The following is a 16,042-nucleotide window of genomic DNA, read 5'->3' on the forward strand; positions in this document are numbered from 1 at the left end:
TCCAACCGTTTTCTGCAAAGATGCCCTTTGGCTCATTGAAAGTCAATAGGTTTGTTACAGCCTTACCTTTTTCCTCTATAATGAACTGTCCCCTGCTGCCTTGCTCCAGGGCCATCAAGGGCTGCTCCAAGGAGGACTCTGTGTGTTCTGACACTCTGATTTTCTGTCCCTTGCATACAGGCACCACTGGCTGACCCACTGCAGTGCACTTGGTCCATTGTCAGCCTCTGGCTGAGCAAAGGTGGTGAGAGGTGACAGTCATGGGTTTGCTTTGGCACTTTGAGACTTGCTAATGTCACTGTTTGGCTCAGAGTGTCAAGCTCTGGTTCGAGTTTCTTGGAATGAAGGAAGTATTAACTGTAAATTGCTTTGGCTGGTATCTAATTAGAGAACACACTGGGAAGAACTCGGGCGACAATCCAGAAAAGCACTTAAGCACCCACTGATTTTTAAGGAAAGACACCTCAACTGGGACTGCTCATGCTCTCAAACACCATCAGAAGTGTTTGTTAGCAGACCAGTAATTTCTCCTGACTACCTCAGCACATCGATCCCATTTTCTGAAGTGACCTAAGGAGTTGGGAGTTCAAGGTTGACTTGAAGTCTGCAGCAAATAAACCCTTAAATCACTTCTGTGCTTTGGAAAGTGCTCAGCTGGACAGCTGCTTTTGTTGTTCTTCATCCTCACTGCAGTAAATAAATTTATGACAGCTTTTAAACTGCTGCTAAATTCCGAGGTTTTGCTTTTGCACATCTAGGTGTCCCTGTTGCAGTGGCATTACCAAAAATATTCCAATATATATTGTTTGGAGTGCTCTTTTCAAATGCAGCCAAAATGCAGTTTTTCAACTATGTCCTGCTAATAGAAAAAAAAAGGGGAGAACTGCCAGACAGAAGGTTGCAGTGAGAAGTGATAGGGATGACTTCATCCAGGTGGAATAAGAAATTCAAACAAGTTTTTTATCTAAAGCAGTCCCTGATGCCCTACAGTGTAAGTAATCACTGAGAACTAAGGCATGAAAAGTCTTGTGAACCAGCAAGGCCATGGAGTGACACTTGGGACAATAATGCATTGATTTAGTGTAATGAAGAACAAATAAATAAAAAATTAGGAGGTTATGGTTTTGGTGTGCTGGTTTTAAAGCTGGAATTAGATTTTTTTTTTTTTTTTTTTTTTTCTCAGAATGAAAGCAGGAGGGTGGCAGGAAAGCACTGGAATTAGTCCTGCTCACGCTTACCCTGTCAGTCTGACCAGGAACATGTGGCTGGATGCCCAGGTGTTTCAGTTCACTTGCCAATAAAACAAATACTTTTTACTCTGAGAAGTTCAGCAAAATTCCTAATTCTCTGAGGTCTTGTAGTATTCCAGTGGTTCCCTGTCTTTTCCTAGGCAATCTTGGTCCTTCCACACATGCCTCTTTGTTTTGGACATTCGTGATCATCCCACCTTTCCTGTAATTGCTTGTCCCTTCTGTAGTAAGTGCTGCTTTGACTGACCTCTCATTCTTGCTGTAATCCCTCCTCCTGTGTCACAACCTCTTACACACTTTCCCACCCTCCTTTCCTGCCAGCTCTGAGTGCTGCTGCAGGACCCCACGAGGATGGATGGCCTGGGGTGGGCTTCCTCCTCTGCCTCACCTCCACCTGAGGACTGGTCTGTATTCCTGAGGTGCGGTTTGTGATGTGTTGATACAGGTGAGACTCTAGAGAAAATTGCTGTCAGGTAAAAGATGTCCCTCATCACAGGAAATCTTGCAAAGTCCATGTTTTTAGCTGATGGCTCTTTCCCGTTACTGAAGTATTCCTGACGGACTTCTTTGATATGTTGGTGTGCTCAAGAGGAAAATTGCATTCAAACAAGAAATGCAAAAAAGAGGACTGTGTCAGAGCATTCACACTCTCCTGAAAACCTCTCTACTTGTTCCAGGCTTATTTTTAGGCTTTGTAAGAGTGCTGCTTAGCCAGAAGTTTTACACAGTGGTCCTCTGTGTGGCACAGGCCACCAGCAAGCTGCCAGTAAGTAGCTATGGTAACACTGGAATCAATGACAAGTGCTCAGGTCTCTGAGCAGATAGTGCTGGGATCAGGAATTATGAACAATTACACTTTACCAGAATTCATAACTGACTTCCAGAGGTTACTCAGCAGTCAAGCATTTGTCACCTGCCCTATCCCCATGACTGCTAATAGTGGGGAAAAAAGTGATTGTTATGCCAAAGTAATGAGCATAGAGGTCAGAAAGTTTGATAAGAGCAGGAGAAGTCATTTTCTGTGATATCATTAGCAGTATTTTAGAGAGCAGGTTCAGTAATTGCTATGGTAATTCTGAATGGCTTTTGACTGTGAGAACACGGAGGTAGATTTTAAAGTTAGATCTTTGCTAATGGGAGAGAATTCCACTGAAATAAGGCAGTGTGGTGTTACAGAGGGGCATGGGCCGAGGACTTGGGAAGCAGGAGCTCTGCTCTGTGCTGTGTGACTTCTCCAGGCCTCAATTTTTCTTCTCAAAATGGTCTGTGGTAAAATATATGTGTCGGTGAGCAGCACAAAAGCAAATTGTGAATCAGGATGTAGCAGCCTAGCAAGGTGACGTCTCAGAGGGAGCAGACCTGTTTGCAGATATTTCAGCAAGTGCAGGCCTGTACGACAGCCGTCACATGTTTGTTATTGCTGCACAAACTGCACACTCAGAAAGGGTGGCAAGTGCTCTCTGGATGGGCAAATCCAAACTTTGCTCGAGTGAATGTTGGTTTGAAAAGTATGAGATGCAGTTCTGCTGATGGTTCCCCTGGGAGCACAGCCAGGGTGTGCCATTGTAGGCCTTCTCCAGGCTGGTTTTGAGCAGAGTCATTGATGTTCCTTTGGTTTTCAAGAGATGCTTTTAACCTTCCAGGGAATGAAGCTGCTACAAATCTGTGTGCATGCACACACCCTGTGTTTTATACTGGGCCAATGAAGAGGTTCCTGCTCCTGACCAGGTTGATTCTTTCAAGCCTTTACCACATCTTTCCTTGGGGTTAGAAATGACAAAGTCTGCAAATCCCTACCCAGATGGAGAGCAAGGAGAAGAGGATACTCTTCAGTCTGTTTTGCCTCCCAATGGCTGCTTGGGTTTTAATTGTGTCTTTCTTCTCTCCAGGTGCAAGCAGATGACCTACCCTGATGACCTGCCCCAGATCTCTGTGGTGTTCATATTTGTGAACGAGGCTCTCTCTGTCATCCTGCGCTCCGTGCACAGCGTGGTGAACCACACCCCATCCCACCTGCTCAAGGAAATCATCCTGGTGGATGACAACAGTGACAATGGTGAGCTTTTGTCACTTTGCCTCTGAGTACTGTGCCCTGTGGGATTTCTAGATGTGCGATGTAAATGTGTTTGTTGATGAGAGGGTTGATTGAGCCATTTGCACAAAGCTGTGAGTAAATATTGACTATTTGTATAACAAATAAACATTATGTGGATAAACCCTGTTGATTTCATTGAAACCCTCACGGAATGAAGGCATTTGTGTAGGCAGTCTTAATATGACACTTTTCTCCAAATTTTCAGACCCAGAGGAGTATCATCATTAATACACTAAAAGTTTAAATTCTGCTTCCAAGGAAAAGTGAGGCTACAGATTCTCCCTAAAGAAAGTTCCTGCTCTTTTACATGGCAGCACATTGTTTCTTCATGATTTAATCCAAAATCAAAATACTGGTGAGCATACAGGGTGCTGTTGATCAACATGTTTCACAATACAGTCATGTTTGAAGAATTCTCAGGATACAAGGGGCTAGCAGTATTGTTGTGTGTAAAGTTGTTGTACCTTAGACTTCTAGAACTGATACATGCATCCTCTAAAATCATATTTATTTCCAATAAGCCTAAAATTTAGCACTTCCTCCTCAGATAAACAGCTTTAAGTTCTTTCAGTTTTAAGTTGCTGTTACTCTTCAGGATCCCCAAAGAGACGGGAGAGCTGAGAGAAGAGATAACTCAAACAAAAATAAGTTCCAAAACCTGTAGATTTAAGAAAATGTTTGTGCAATTCAGATTTTAGTTATGGCAGTGTAACCTGTGGAGTAATTACGTGAGATTGCAAAGTGTTTGAGGCAAGGCAATCCTGAGGAAAATTGAACTCATCATTTCTCAGTGAACTCTTAGATGGCTTTTCTCTGCCACTCTTCTAAATAACTGGAGATTTATCAAGTCTTTGATTCCAATGGTAATGATTCTATTGTCTAATATAGATCAGAAAAATGAGGCTCCTAATGTCCTGGAAGCCTCTACTAGTTTTCCTGATAAATATATTAGGGCAAAAGCCACTTTATGAATACTTTTCAGTGTAAAGGAATTACCAAACTACATTGATTTAAAAAAAAATAGAGAGACCATTTTGGTAATTTGCCTGTTTATGAGCCTCTTGAAATGAAGCTGAAAAAGGGTGAATGAGTTCTGCTCCATCTGTGATTGAATGCCTGAAAATGAACAAAAGAGAAGTCTAATTGAGATCTTCAATATCCATTTAGTTAAAAAAGAAAGAAGCCTGGTATTGAGGAATCTTAATTATATTTAAGGGAAAACCCTGAAAATAAAGAGAAATTCATTGTGATCTGAATTAGGTCTTGACCCAAAATCCATTGAGGTTATTTTTCAAACTCTTACTGAACAGCATAAATCAGAAAAAAAAATCACCAGACTGACATGTTACACTTCCTTATGGTCAGAATTGCCCTTCCAGAGGCCAGTTGTAACCTAACACAAATCATCAGAGAATTAGAACGGTAATTATTTAAAAATATTTAGACAAACTACTTCTTCAGCACTATACTCAAATCCATCAGGCCACATTAAACCTGGGAAGTCTCTGGTGTGTAGGGAATTTCTCTGAGCTGAAACCCCTGGAACTGGTCCATGCCTCAGCTGTGGTACTGGCTTTGTATCTGTCAGACTGACCAGGGGTTTAGGAACATTTAAGGATTCCTTTCCCTTTCTGTTGCAGAATAAGAGTAGAACACAGCATTGCAGGGCCTTTCTCATTCTAAATGTTTGTGTGGCTTGGTTTTTTCTGTCCTGCAGTTGAGCTAAAATTTAATCTGGACCAGTACGTCCATAAGAGATACCCGGGCCTGGTGAAAATAGTGCGCAACAACAAACGGGAGGGGCTGATCCGAGCCAGGATCCAGGGCTGGAAAGCAGCAACCTCTCCTGTGGTCGGGTTCTTCGATGCCCACGTGGAGTTCAACATTGGCTGGTAAGTGCTGGCTGTTCTCAGAGGGACTGTGGCACTGGGACAGCGGCACTGGGACAGCGGCACTGGGGCTCCAAGGCTGTGGGAGGGCTTTGCTCAGCTCAGCTTACAGGGATGAGGCGGCTGCAGGCTGCTGTTACCACATCAGCAATTACTCCTGATTTGTGTTCCTGATTATTGCAACATTGCTGACAGGCTCCTGCAAGATCCATAAAAAAGCTGTTGTGCCTGGTCTAGCACAGCTCAGTGGAGAGAGAAGTAATTGAAACCACAATGGATGTGAAATCCCAAAGCAGTCAAATGGGGAGACACCATTAAGGAGGCTCTGGGCTGGAGGATTTCAAGTGCTTTTTTTCCCTCCTTGTCATTTTCTAGCATTTCTTCTTAAAAACTTGAATACCAGTCTGATTTCCTCATAAATTTTCTTGCATTTACATTTGAAGGAAACATTAAATTATTGCCTGAATATTTTAATAGGGCTTGAAATTAGCATGCCTTTCCCCATCCCCTTTTGGTTTAATGGGCCAGAAGTGCATTTGAAATAAACCTTTGTAGCACCACTTGGTGGCCAGTATTTGGCATTACTGGAAGTCGGGACTGTCGGAGCTGATCTGTACCATCAGCTGCAAAAGGGCTGCTGGGACCTTCAGCATGTAAAACGTGCATTTTCCAAAGATAGGCTGGTATTTGATAATGATGATGCAGAGTTACAGTGGAAATGATTATACTCTGCAATTCTGGGAGATATCCTCAAATTAAAACTAAAAATAGCTGTACTTACAACTAGAGAGAAACTTAATTGCAAAGGAGTAGAGTGTTTATTTTTATATGTCCATGAATATCTTTATAAAATGGAAGATACAATAAAATAAGTCTTGTAGTGCACCTGCTTTATGTTCATCCCATTTTTTTTCCTTAGGACTATGTTAGACTATAATAGCAGCTGTAGTTAATTTTCTAGAAGCTTAAGAGCGGCTTTAATTTATTTATTTGCTTTTAAAGCAAGTAGATCGTTCAAATCTTTTCAAACATTCATCTAGGGTAATACCAGCTAGGGGACAGGATCAGGGACAGGGGAGAGCATGCTCTGGGTGCTGTCCCCAGTGCTTGTCCTGCCCAAGCTGCAGTTTTCTGAGGCTTGAGGAGAATTTTGTTATCATTTTATAAAGACATCGAGGTCTGACTGATGTACTGTACCCAGGGAAGCTTGGCAATGGTGTCAGTAAGCAGGGAAGGGCTTTGTGGTTGCTTTGGGGTTTGTTAAGGTTTGGTTTTTTTACTGTACTGCTTTGCATTAATGTCAGAAAGGGTTGAAATCAGCATAGCAAGAACCTGGACTGCTCAGTGAGAGTGTGTGTGTATCCAAGATAAAGAGTTTGTGTTTCCTGCCCCTCTCTGGTGCACCCTCCTTCCAACAGAGCACTCAGGTCTCAGTTGTTCTGCTGAGCCAGGCTCTGCCCCTGCTGTGGGGCACTCGGTGGATAAATGGGGACAGCAAACATGCACCAGGGTCATCCTGTATCCCTTCATTTCAGAGCTGCACCTGTGGGCTTGCAGCGTTCCCTGCTGGTGTTTCTCCTCTTGTTCCACTCAACCTGTGTGGCTGCTCAGAGCCATCTCAAACCCTGTTCCACCCACTTCCTCCTAGTTTTAATTTTGTCCACCTGTGCACATGTGGTTGCCTGTCGTCTCCATTTTCATCTCATCTCCTTTGACTGGGAGGAACTAAAGTCCTTCCATCTGGACTGCTCTATTTTTTCCCACCAGGTTAGCACTGCCCCCACTCCACAGCCCTATGAGCTCGGGAGTCAGGTGGGAGTCTCTTGTTAAAGCTCTGCTGTTCTGTTCTCCTACTAAGTTGCACCTTGCATGAATATTTCCCCCCATTTTCAGTGCTTATTTATGTATTCAGAGGCCACACGGTTTGCTCCCACTAAAAGCTGTCTATGGATTATTTGTGAGGCAATTAAAAAGAAGCCAATTCCTTTACCACAGAAAAGAGTATTAGCTTTCTGTTTGGTTTGTGTTCCATCTAAAAGTCAAGTGGCTGCAGTGCAATTTCGTTTCCCAATCTATGGCTGTTTTACTTGCCTAATCAGTTGGCAGATTAATTCATAAAGAATCAAAGAAGGACTTCATCAGTTTCTCATGAAATATGCAGGACTGACAACAAAAAAACTTCTTTAAACAGTAGTGGCCCATTTACAGGTGGCTTTTTGCCTGATACCTCACTGTAGCATTTTATGGGCTCTCACAGCATTGCTCTCCAGGGACACTTCTTCTAAACTAAATTACAATCTGGTAGGATATAAAAAAATACTCTACAACCTGGCAGGTCAAATTAGCTATTGAATTATTTATTTTGCTGTGCTTAATTGCTGCTTTTTGGCTTCTCAGGTGTAGAAATATGTTATCTCAGAGCGGTGATTTTCAACTGACCTATTCCCCTTAAGGCTTTTGGTAGTGTGAGCCAATACTGCTGCTGTGAGAGTGGGAAGTGGAGAGGACTGCCTGAAAGGGAGGCCATTGCTATTCATTCTCAAATGGAATTTAAAATTAGAATTACAGGGTAATATATGTGTACAGTTCACATGTGAAATTCTACCTGTCCCACTGTAGAACCTGGTCTGTTTTTAATGGTTACTTGATGTCAATGGGAGTCAGCAACCCAGCAGAAACAAGAGAGAGGAAAAGCTCCTGTGCTTTCCTCTCTGAGGGTATATTTAAGCTTGTTAAGTTCAGTTTTACTTCAGTCCTCTGAAGGTTTCATCATTCTTGCTCTGAATTTTGGGTTAGGTCTACCCAGTGTGCCTGAATCCACCTCCAGTAACACTGAGAGCAGACCAGCATATCCTGGATGCTGATTGTGTTGCAGAACATGCAGAGCATTGTATAGACTCGTGCCTTTGAGAGATGGGAAAGAATAACATGACAAGGAGAAGAGACCTTCCCTGCATTATGTCTGGGAGCAGGAAAGAGATTACAGAGATAGAGTGTTAATTCTCTGGGTGAGAAAAAGGACACATTGAGTGAAGGAGAGCAGAAATCAGTACATGAAAGGCAGAAACCACAATATATTAGCAGCCATAAAGAGGGTGCTAGGAGCAATAAAAGAAGACATAATGATAGAGTATTATTGTTGCATTCTATCTTAAGAATTGCTTTTGCTCCTATCACAGAGGTATTATCAGAGCACTGAATGGAGTTATGCAGTCCTGTAGTAATTAAAATTTTGCCAGACAAAGGGCGAGTATCAATAAGGAAGCAGTGAAGTAAGAGGATTTAATCAAAAGATTTCAACATACCGGACATGAGAAAGGGAACATGAAATATAAGTTGAGTATCCATCAGATTGTGTCACACAGGTCCCATCATTATGGATTATCCCTGAAGTTGTATAAAAATATACAGAACTGGTGTTTTAATGAACTAAGAAGAGCTAAAGATCAATATCCCTAGGCCTGTGGATGGTACTCTGCAGATGCTTCTTTATACTGTAAGGTGCAGTTTGCTGTGGTGACCATAAGCAACTGATTCTCAAAAAGGCGTGTAAAGAAGGCAGGAAGCTGATTTCCTCCTCATCTTCTACTGACTTTGATTATCCCAAGTACTCTGTAAGATGTGGCTGTGCTTTTTTGGGGCAAAGCCACAGGGTCTTTTTCCCCCTGAGAGCTCCCTGGTAACCTTTTCATGCAATGTACTGGCAGCCAATCTCTATTCACAGGTAACCTGTCCCCCCTGTTCAAGCTCAGGTGGCTCTCTGGGGATGTGACAAGGTCCAGGTGGCTCTTTCCTTCTAATGAGGAAAGTGGTGAAGGTGAAATTACCTTTGCAGTCCTTCTCCTGTGCAGTCTCTCCCCTCTGGAGTGTTCAAGTGCATCACTCCTGCTCAGGACATGGTTCATTGCAGCATCCCTGGTACCGGGCCAAGGCTGACCTGGGAAGCCCAAATAAAAAGGAACGGAGAACGTGTGTTTAGTAGGGGAGTTTTTCCTCATCCAAAGCCTTAGGATCATTTTGGTAACTTAATGGAATACACGTTTTAGATAGCAAAAGTGTACCAATATAATCTGAGTGGAGCATGCAACATAAGCCACGTGGGCCTTTGGGATCCGTGGGACTGTGCCAGCCGACACACAGAGGATGTACCAGAAAAGCAGCTTCAACTGTTCATCTACCTCAACAACCTAGAATGTTCACTGAAGCATCCTCATTGCTTTTCAGTGGTGCAGAAAAGAGCTATTGAGGTTTGGCAGCCAAAGAGCTGGTCTTTAACTCTCCAGCAGGCGTTGGGGCCGCGTACCCTCCGTTCTGGCTGGGGGCTGTGGGTTTGAAACTTCCCTGGGCACGCGGGAATGCTGATAGAGATGTCAGGCAGGACAGATGGGGAAGTTCTCTCTTCTCTTAGAGACCGAGGAAGGGAGAATGAAATTTATTTCTTTTCTAGTTCTCTGAACACTTATTTACAGGAAAGGCATTCCACATTAAATATTCTGCAGATGGCCTCAGTGAAGAATTATGTATGTCCGTAGATCTGCTTGTCTGCATCTGATAAATGTATATTGTCAGTGAAATGTGAGGTAGCATGTAAAATCATGCAAAATAAGCTTTCAGTTTATACAGATTTCTTTTTTCTTGCATTTCTCTGTTAAGTTTACACTTCATGGTACCTGACAGTGGTAGAGCCAGAGTAAGATACGGTGTTAAACCCCTGAGCAATAAAATCTAGCAGATGAGACCTTGTTGACTTTCATTTATGTCTTATAAGGACTCTTCCCTAACTGCTTGCAAGAAAAGGAAAAATTCTGATTTGTGAAAGCAGGAAAAAGAAGGTTGGATTTTTTTAATGTTAGTTCTTCATTTTTTTATTGGGGTAAAAAGTAGCATAGTGATGGTGGAGAAGAAAAAATGACAGCCGTGTTTATGTCAAAAGAACCCAGAGATGAGGGTATTTAGATACCCACCAGGGATAGGGCAGACTTGGAGAGACATTTCCCAATGCAATTCCTGTCATTTAGGAAAGGACTTACTTTTTGAACAAATTTAGAAAAAGTGACATTTGGGCTGCAGGGAGGAATTTTTTGACAATTGCCTTGTACAGCCATTCTGATTAAGAACTGGAAGCTAAGATCTGCTTCTCAGATGGTGCATGTTAGCAAAGCATCCCTGAAGTTGTGAAGGCCATTGAAGTGACAAAGTTGGGCAGCAGAGGATCTGGCCTGCACCATGCATGTGGATTCCCTTGGATTATGTGCATTTATTCCAATGTTGTGCCTTTTTTAAAGTCTGCTTGAAGTCAGCAGGTGTTTTTTACATGTTTTAAAAGGTGAATTATATAATCATGTGCACTGAGGAGCTCATTGCTAACTTCTTTTTATCTGTTTTTTATCTGGAAGAAGCTGTTCTTTTTAGCATTGTGAAAAATCAGGCTTCCCTTTGGCATGAATTCTCCAGCAATCTGATAAGGATGTAAGACAACACAGAGTTTTTGTTTGCTGTGGTTTCCCAGGGGGTTGAGCTGCTCTGAATCAAGCCAGTGTTAAATACAGAATGCATATATGTTCAGAGATAGACTTACAATGGGATTAGAGAGGCCTGTGTGATCACAGTATGGCTCCTGCCTTTGCTCTCAATCTTCTTACAAGCTTATTCTGGACTCTGGCTTAAATTCTGCCTTCCAACTCTTTTCCTACTCCCAGTGCTTATCTTGGGAGCATTTACTCTTTGAATCCCATAGAACCAGCATTTTTGGAACTCCCAGTAAAGTCATCATGGGTGCTCAACACCTTGGAAAATCCACTGTTAATGAAGAAATCTTTCCACTGGTAGGCAAAAGCATTGAATGCATGTGCTGTTTAGTGATGTGCTCAACAGACTTGGACAAATCAAAGTGAATAAAATTGAAGTGAAAATACCCTTTAGCCTAGCAGAGTCTATAATAGAACTAAATTTACTGTCCTTTCTCTTCTGGTTTTATTAATTCACCATCAATCTTTTCAGAGAGAGAGGAGGACAGTGACAAATACATCGTTTTAGAGAGGATGGAAGGGAGAGGATCTTCCTATGTCACTCACATTCCAGTCCAAATTGTCTGCTTGGTTTTTATTAAGTGGAAAAAAAACCCCACTGGATGATGTGAAGCACTACCTATAAAGCAGAATCTTTTGATTATATTTAGTTTACTGAAATCCATCATGTCTACGAATATGCCTGGGAGAACTTTCCCTCTTGCTCCAGTAAATAACTTGTTAACAATGCATGCTGCTCTTTGCCCATAAAGTATCTTGACTCAGATGCAAGCTGGGAACCTAATATTTTTGCATCTGAGTGAAAAATGGAGATGGATCCCAAAATTCACATCTGGCTTATGCACCTAATCAGGCAGGGCTGAATCCTGCCTCGCTGCCAGCGGTGGCCATGTGGAAAGGAAATACTCCAACACCACATTGCAGCTCATCAGCTCCATGTGTTGGACATACTTGGACTTCAGCAACCTCTTCCCCTCTTATCCTTTCAGTCCTGTGAGCTGCCAGAAGCACCTGACTTCTGCAGATGGACAGCAGAAAAAACAAGATAAAGTGGGGGAAAAAATCACAGAAAGAATGCTGGTGTCTATAAAGAGGATGGGTAAATCTACACAATAATGTAGCAGTTTGAAATTAGGGAACAAATTAGAAATTACTACGAAAGATTTAATCATAATTCTTTCAAAAGCCTGAAGCAATTATATAAAGCCAGAGTGACCAGGAAAGGTGACAAAGGATTTGATGAATGTGCAGCTCAGCTCAGCCTTACAGACTGACTCCGAGGCTGGACTTTGCTAGCCATGAATAGCGATGAAACCCCCTCATATTTCATGGATTACTCAAGATAAGCAATGCAAACACAGTCCATTGCCCAGTCCTGTTCAAGCTCATAGTCCTTCTTTACTGGCCATTACCTGGGGATCTTGGCAGGCAGAAAACCAGCCCACAAGCAGTGTTGGCAGTGAGAGGGCATTGGCAGATCTGGGATTGGAGTGTTCCTGCAGACCTCACTGAGATGAGCTTGGGCTGAGCCTCTGAATACCCCATTGCTGTCTCTGTTGTCTTTTATAGGGCAGGACAGGCTGTGAAATCTCTCAGGTATGCAATGTCTAATTAAAAGGCTCTCCATTCTGGGTTTTTGCTAAGAGAACAGCTCTGCCCTGGATTTTCTCTTTCCATCTGTGACTCAGAGCCTACTTTCTTACTTGTGGGTGTGAAAATATTTTGGGAGTTAGGTAGCTGTGCCGTCTGTCCAGATACTGAACCTTTCCTGTTCCTAATACATGCAGGGGTGTGATTTCCACACATGTGGATACCAGAAGAGCTAGGAAATCACCTCCATGGGTGAGATGGGAGGTTTAGAAGATGAAGTTCCAGCAGTTGCTTTCATACCAATTGACTCCATAACCTTGGCATGGCATTTGACTTCGTCTGTAACCTGAGGGTAGAGAAATTAACACTTGTCGAAGCAGTGGTATCTTAAACATTTACATTTCTTGAGTGCAGGGGACTTAAACAGAACTTCCATCACATGGACAGCTTATAGATGCCTTGGATTACATGAAAGTTCAGAATCTGTGATTTCACATTAATAGGTTGATAGAGATTAATGGAATTTGATCATGTGTTTTGACCACAACTGTTGCATTACACCCCAGAGATCCCTCCTTGCGTCATTCAGATGCAAAACACCATGTCAGGTGGTAATAAATGTGAGCCACACAAATGGGAAAACACAGAAGTTCCTCAGGTATAGAGTGACAGGAGTAGTTTGGTGATAGCTGGTGTGAGAGCAGCACCAGAGCTGGGAATGGATTGTTCTTCATGTAAAGAATTAAATGAGGGCTCAGGTTAGCATTTCCAAGACTCAAGTATTGGACTAACACAATCCCAAATATGATTAAGGGCTGAAAAACCAGTGTGACTGTTGAATATTTTCTTCACATTCTTTCTCTAACCATTATTTGGGATACACTTCAGCAGTCCAATTTTAAGATGTCTTGCAAAGTAGCAGGCTAAATTCCCTTTATATTCAAGATAGGCTCCTCTGGAACATTATTAATCTCACCCAGTTTCAGTGTCTACATTATTATGAGAAGCATCTGACTATAAAAGTGCCAGCCTTTGCCTTCCTCTGCTGAGAATGAAAGTTTGAGGCAATTACCATGTGTATGGGGGGTCCATTGCAGATATCTGACATTAAGGGAGAAGAATTCCTTATCTCCTTTCAGCTTTTTTATTACACAATCTCAATCTACCCTACGAAGTAAAATACTTGAAAAATGAGCACCCCAGGAGGAACCGTAGAAGGGACATAGAACCTCTGGGATAGTTTTGCTTTGTATCAACATAAATACGCTATTAATTGAGGACCTGGTGACCAAAGAATTCCCACCAAGAGGGAGAAAAGTAGTTTGGAAAACTCCCGGTCTTTCCTTGTTTGTCCAAGACCTGTTTCCAGAATCAGACAGTAGTGAATGGCAGAGTTTGGTTCTTACAAAAGGAAACCCATTTACAGATTTCTGCTGAAGAAGGCATGCTGTTGGAAGCCTGGGTTCTGAGAATTTCAGCCTGTCAGTACTGAGAGGCAGTGATCCTCAGAAGTACACTGCATTCGATCCAAAACCCTGGGAAAAGCTTCCTAAATTGTGTGATAGCACTGAGGTTGTTGCTGTGTAATTGAAAGTTATGTCACTGGGTGAAATATGTAGAAATGTAGAAAATTAGGTTTAGGGGTTATAGGTAATAATAGGTTACAATATGGAGGATTTGGGGTGTGGATTTATGTCTTCTTCTTTCTCCTTCTTCTTCACAAATCTGAATGTTCTGTCATTGTGTCAAAAGTTCTGCACTGCAGAAGATGAAAAGTTAGTAATTGCATTATAAGTAAAAACATATTACTTAGCATTTCATAATTGGTTAATTTAGATGTTAAAAAACCTTGGAAGTGAAAACTCACAGCCATTTTCCACCCTGCCAACTAAGAGGCACATACTGTGCAGCTGTGTTACTGATAAGATATAATAAACAACTAAGTCCGAACAAGAATTCTCAATCTCCTGCATCTTAATTCAAACTCTGAGTAAAAGAACTCAAGATACAAAAAAAGAAGAAAAATAATAGCATGCAAGCAGCTTTTCTGCTTTGCAGGGCAGATCTGGAAATCAGACCCAAACATAATAAATTTCCTCGTGCCATGGGAGTCACTGGTGCAGCCATGTCCTGCCGTGTGCACCAGGTCTCACTGGAGGGTGTCATCCCTCTGCTCTGTGACTTCCCCTCGTACCAAACCTTGGAAGCTGTGCCCAAGGGCTTCAGGAGTGGACCCCTTCCCAGGAAGGTGTTTGGATTGCAAAGGAGCTCAGAGGCAGTTCTGCTGCAATGAGGGCTCTGCTGCAAATGCTCCACAGGGACAGTGATGCGCACCAAGGTCATTTTTTTCCTCTACAACCTTGAAGAGGAAGATTCTTCTTCCGGGCAAACAATTAGTGACACCTGTACCTGTTGTCTGGTATTTTGAAATCCTTTGTTTCAGAGTCTAGAAGGGAGCAGCAGAGCTTTATGCCCAAGGGTTACGGTGTCCATGCATGGAGTCGTTGGATTTGTGATGACATGTCCATCGTTCTGTATTTTCTTCTGCTGATGAGCAGAGGTAACATGATGGAAAGAACAAAGCAGATTCAGCTTTTCTGCATTTGTCCCTGCTTTGTTGGATTTGCAAAAGTTTTTCTGCTACCCACCCACTGGTTTTTAAAACACTTAATCTCATAAATATAATGTACTAATAATGGAAGTGGCTTATCCAGATCTGGGAGGTCACACTGGCTCTATGGGGGTGCACAAGTGTGGCCAAAAACCCATATGAATTGAGAGTCTGAATAGGGTGCAGTATCTTCTGTTGGCCTACACAAGAAAATTCATGGTAACAAACTAAATAAAACAAAATATGAGGTAACAACATCGAAACCACAAAGGAGCAATTGCCTTCTGACCAACAGCAAAAGAGAAATGAGAAAAGATCAGTGTTCAAATCCTCCTACGTCTGTGAGTTGCAGCAAACCTCCATTCCCTTAAAAATCCATGTGAGAGCTCCTTAAAATCTTCAAAGCTTATTTCAAGGGGAAACACACTTACAAAGGAGTGAACCAGTGGCTCTTTCTAATACTGCTTTGAGGAACGATTTCACCCTTATGTAAGTCTGCTACATCTTTGGATCAGTTTCTCTGTAAATTCAGAGCAAACTCAGACTACCTTGGTCAGAAATGCGTGCTTGCACTGAAGCTTTTTACTTTCCTTTTGGGATGTAGCTTCTGTGGAAAGCACATTGATGTTTTAAAGCCTTTTGAAATGATGGAACATTTCCTGCAGTTCGCTGCTTTTGCACCATCTGGCACCTGAAATCTTCTCATCACCAAAGAGGTTTTAGAAGGCATAATGCAGCCACATTTGTCATTCAGACTAGATCTGATGGGGGTCAGTCTTGGGAAACAGGATTAAAATCTTTGAGTAACCTTCAGATTCTTGCAGCCCCTGGTCTGTGTTTAGTTCTTCGGGCCATATCAGCCAGTATCTAATGGCTACCAGGAATCTTGGTGGTGTAGCCAGTAGGAGACCATTTAGCTGCTGTTGGTGATGGTATCTCTCAACATTTGTCCATTGTGAAATGAATTAACAGTCTCTAGGCCTCAGAATAAGTGTTTGGTCAAATTTTGTCTTGTTAGACTCTGGTGCAGCTTCACAGAGGTGATAATTCCTGTGCAGGTGCTGTGTGCAGTATCCCAC

The 16,042-nt window shown here is 42.3% G+C and overlaps 1 protein-coding gene across 1 annotated transcript in view; it reads left to right on the forward strand.

Moving 5' to 3' along the window:
- The window catches only part of GALNT9 (polypeptide N-acetylgalactosaminyltransferase 9), a 133,839-nt gene that overhangs the window by 42,391 nt on the left and 75,406 nt on the right, over positions 1 to 16,042 (forward strand). The window contains exons 3-4 of the mRNA XM_048322841.1: positions 3,140 to 3,306; positions 5,063 to 5,237. Coding sequence (XP_048178798.1) covers positions 3,140 to 3,306; positions 5,063 to 5,237 — 342 coding nt within the window. The remainder of the gene's footprint in view (positions 1 to 3,139; positions 3,307 to 5,062; positions 5,238 to 16,042) is intronic.

The sequence above is a fragment of the Corvus hawaiiensis genome, chromosome 18 (genome assembly GCF_020740725.1).
Source record: "Corvus hawaiiensis isolate bCorHaw1 chromosome 18, bCorHaw1.pri.cur, whole genome shotgun sequence".
Taxonomy (NCBI): Eukaryota; Metazoa; Chordata; class Aves; order Passeriformes; family Corvidae; genus Corvus; species Corvus hawaiiensis.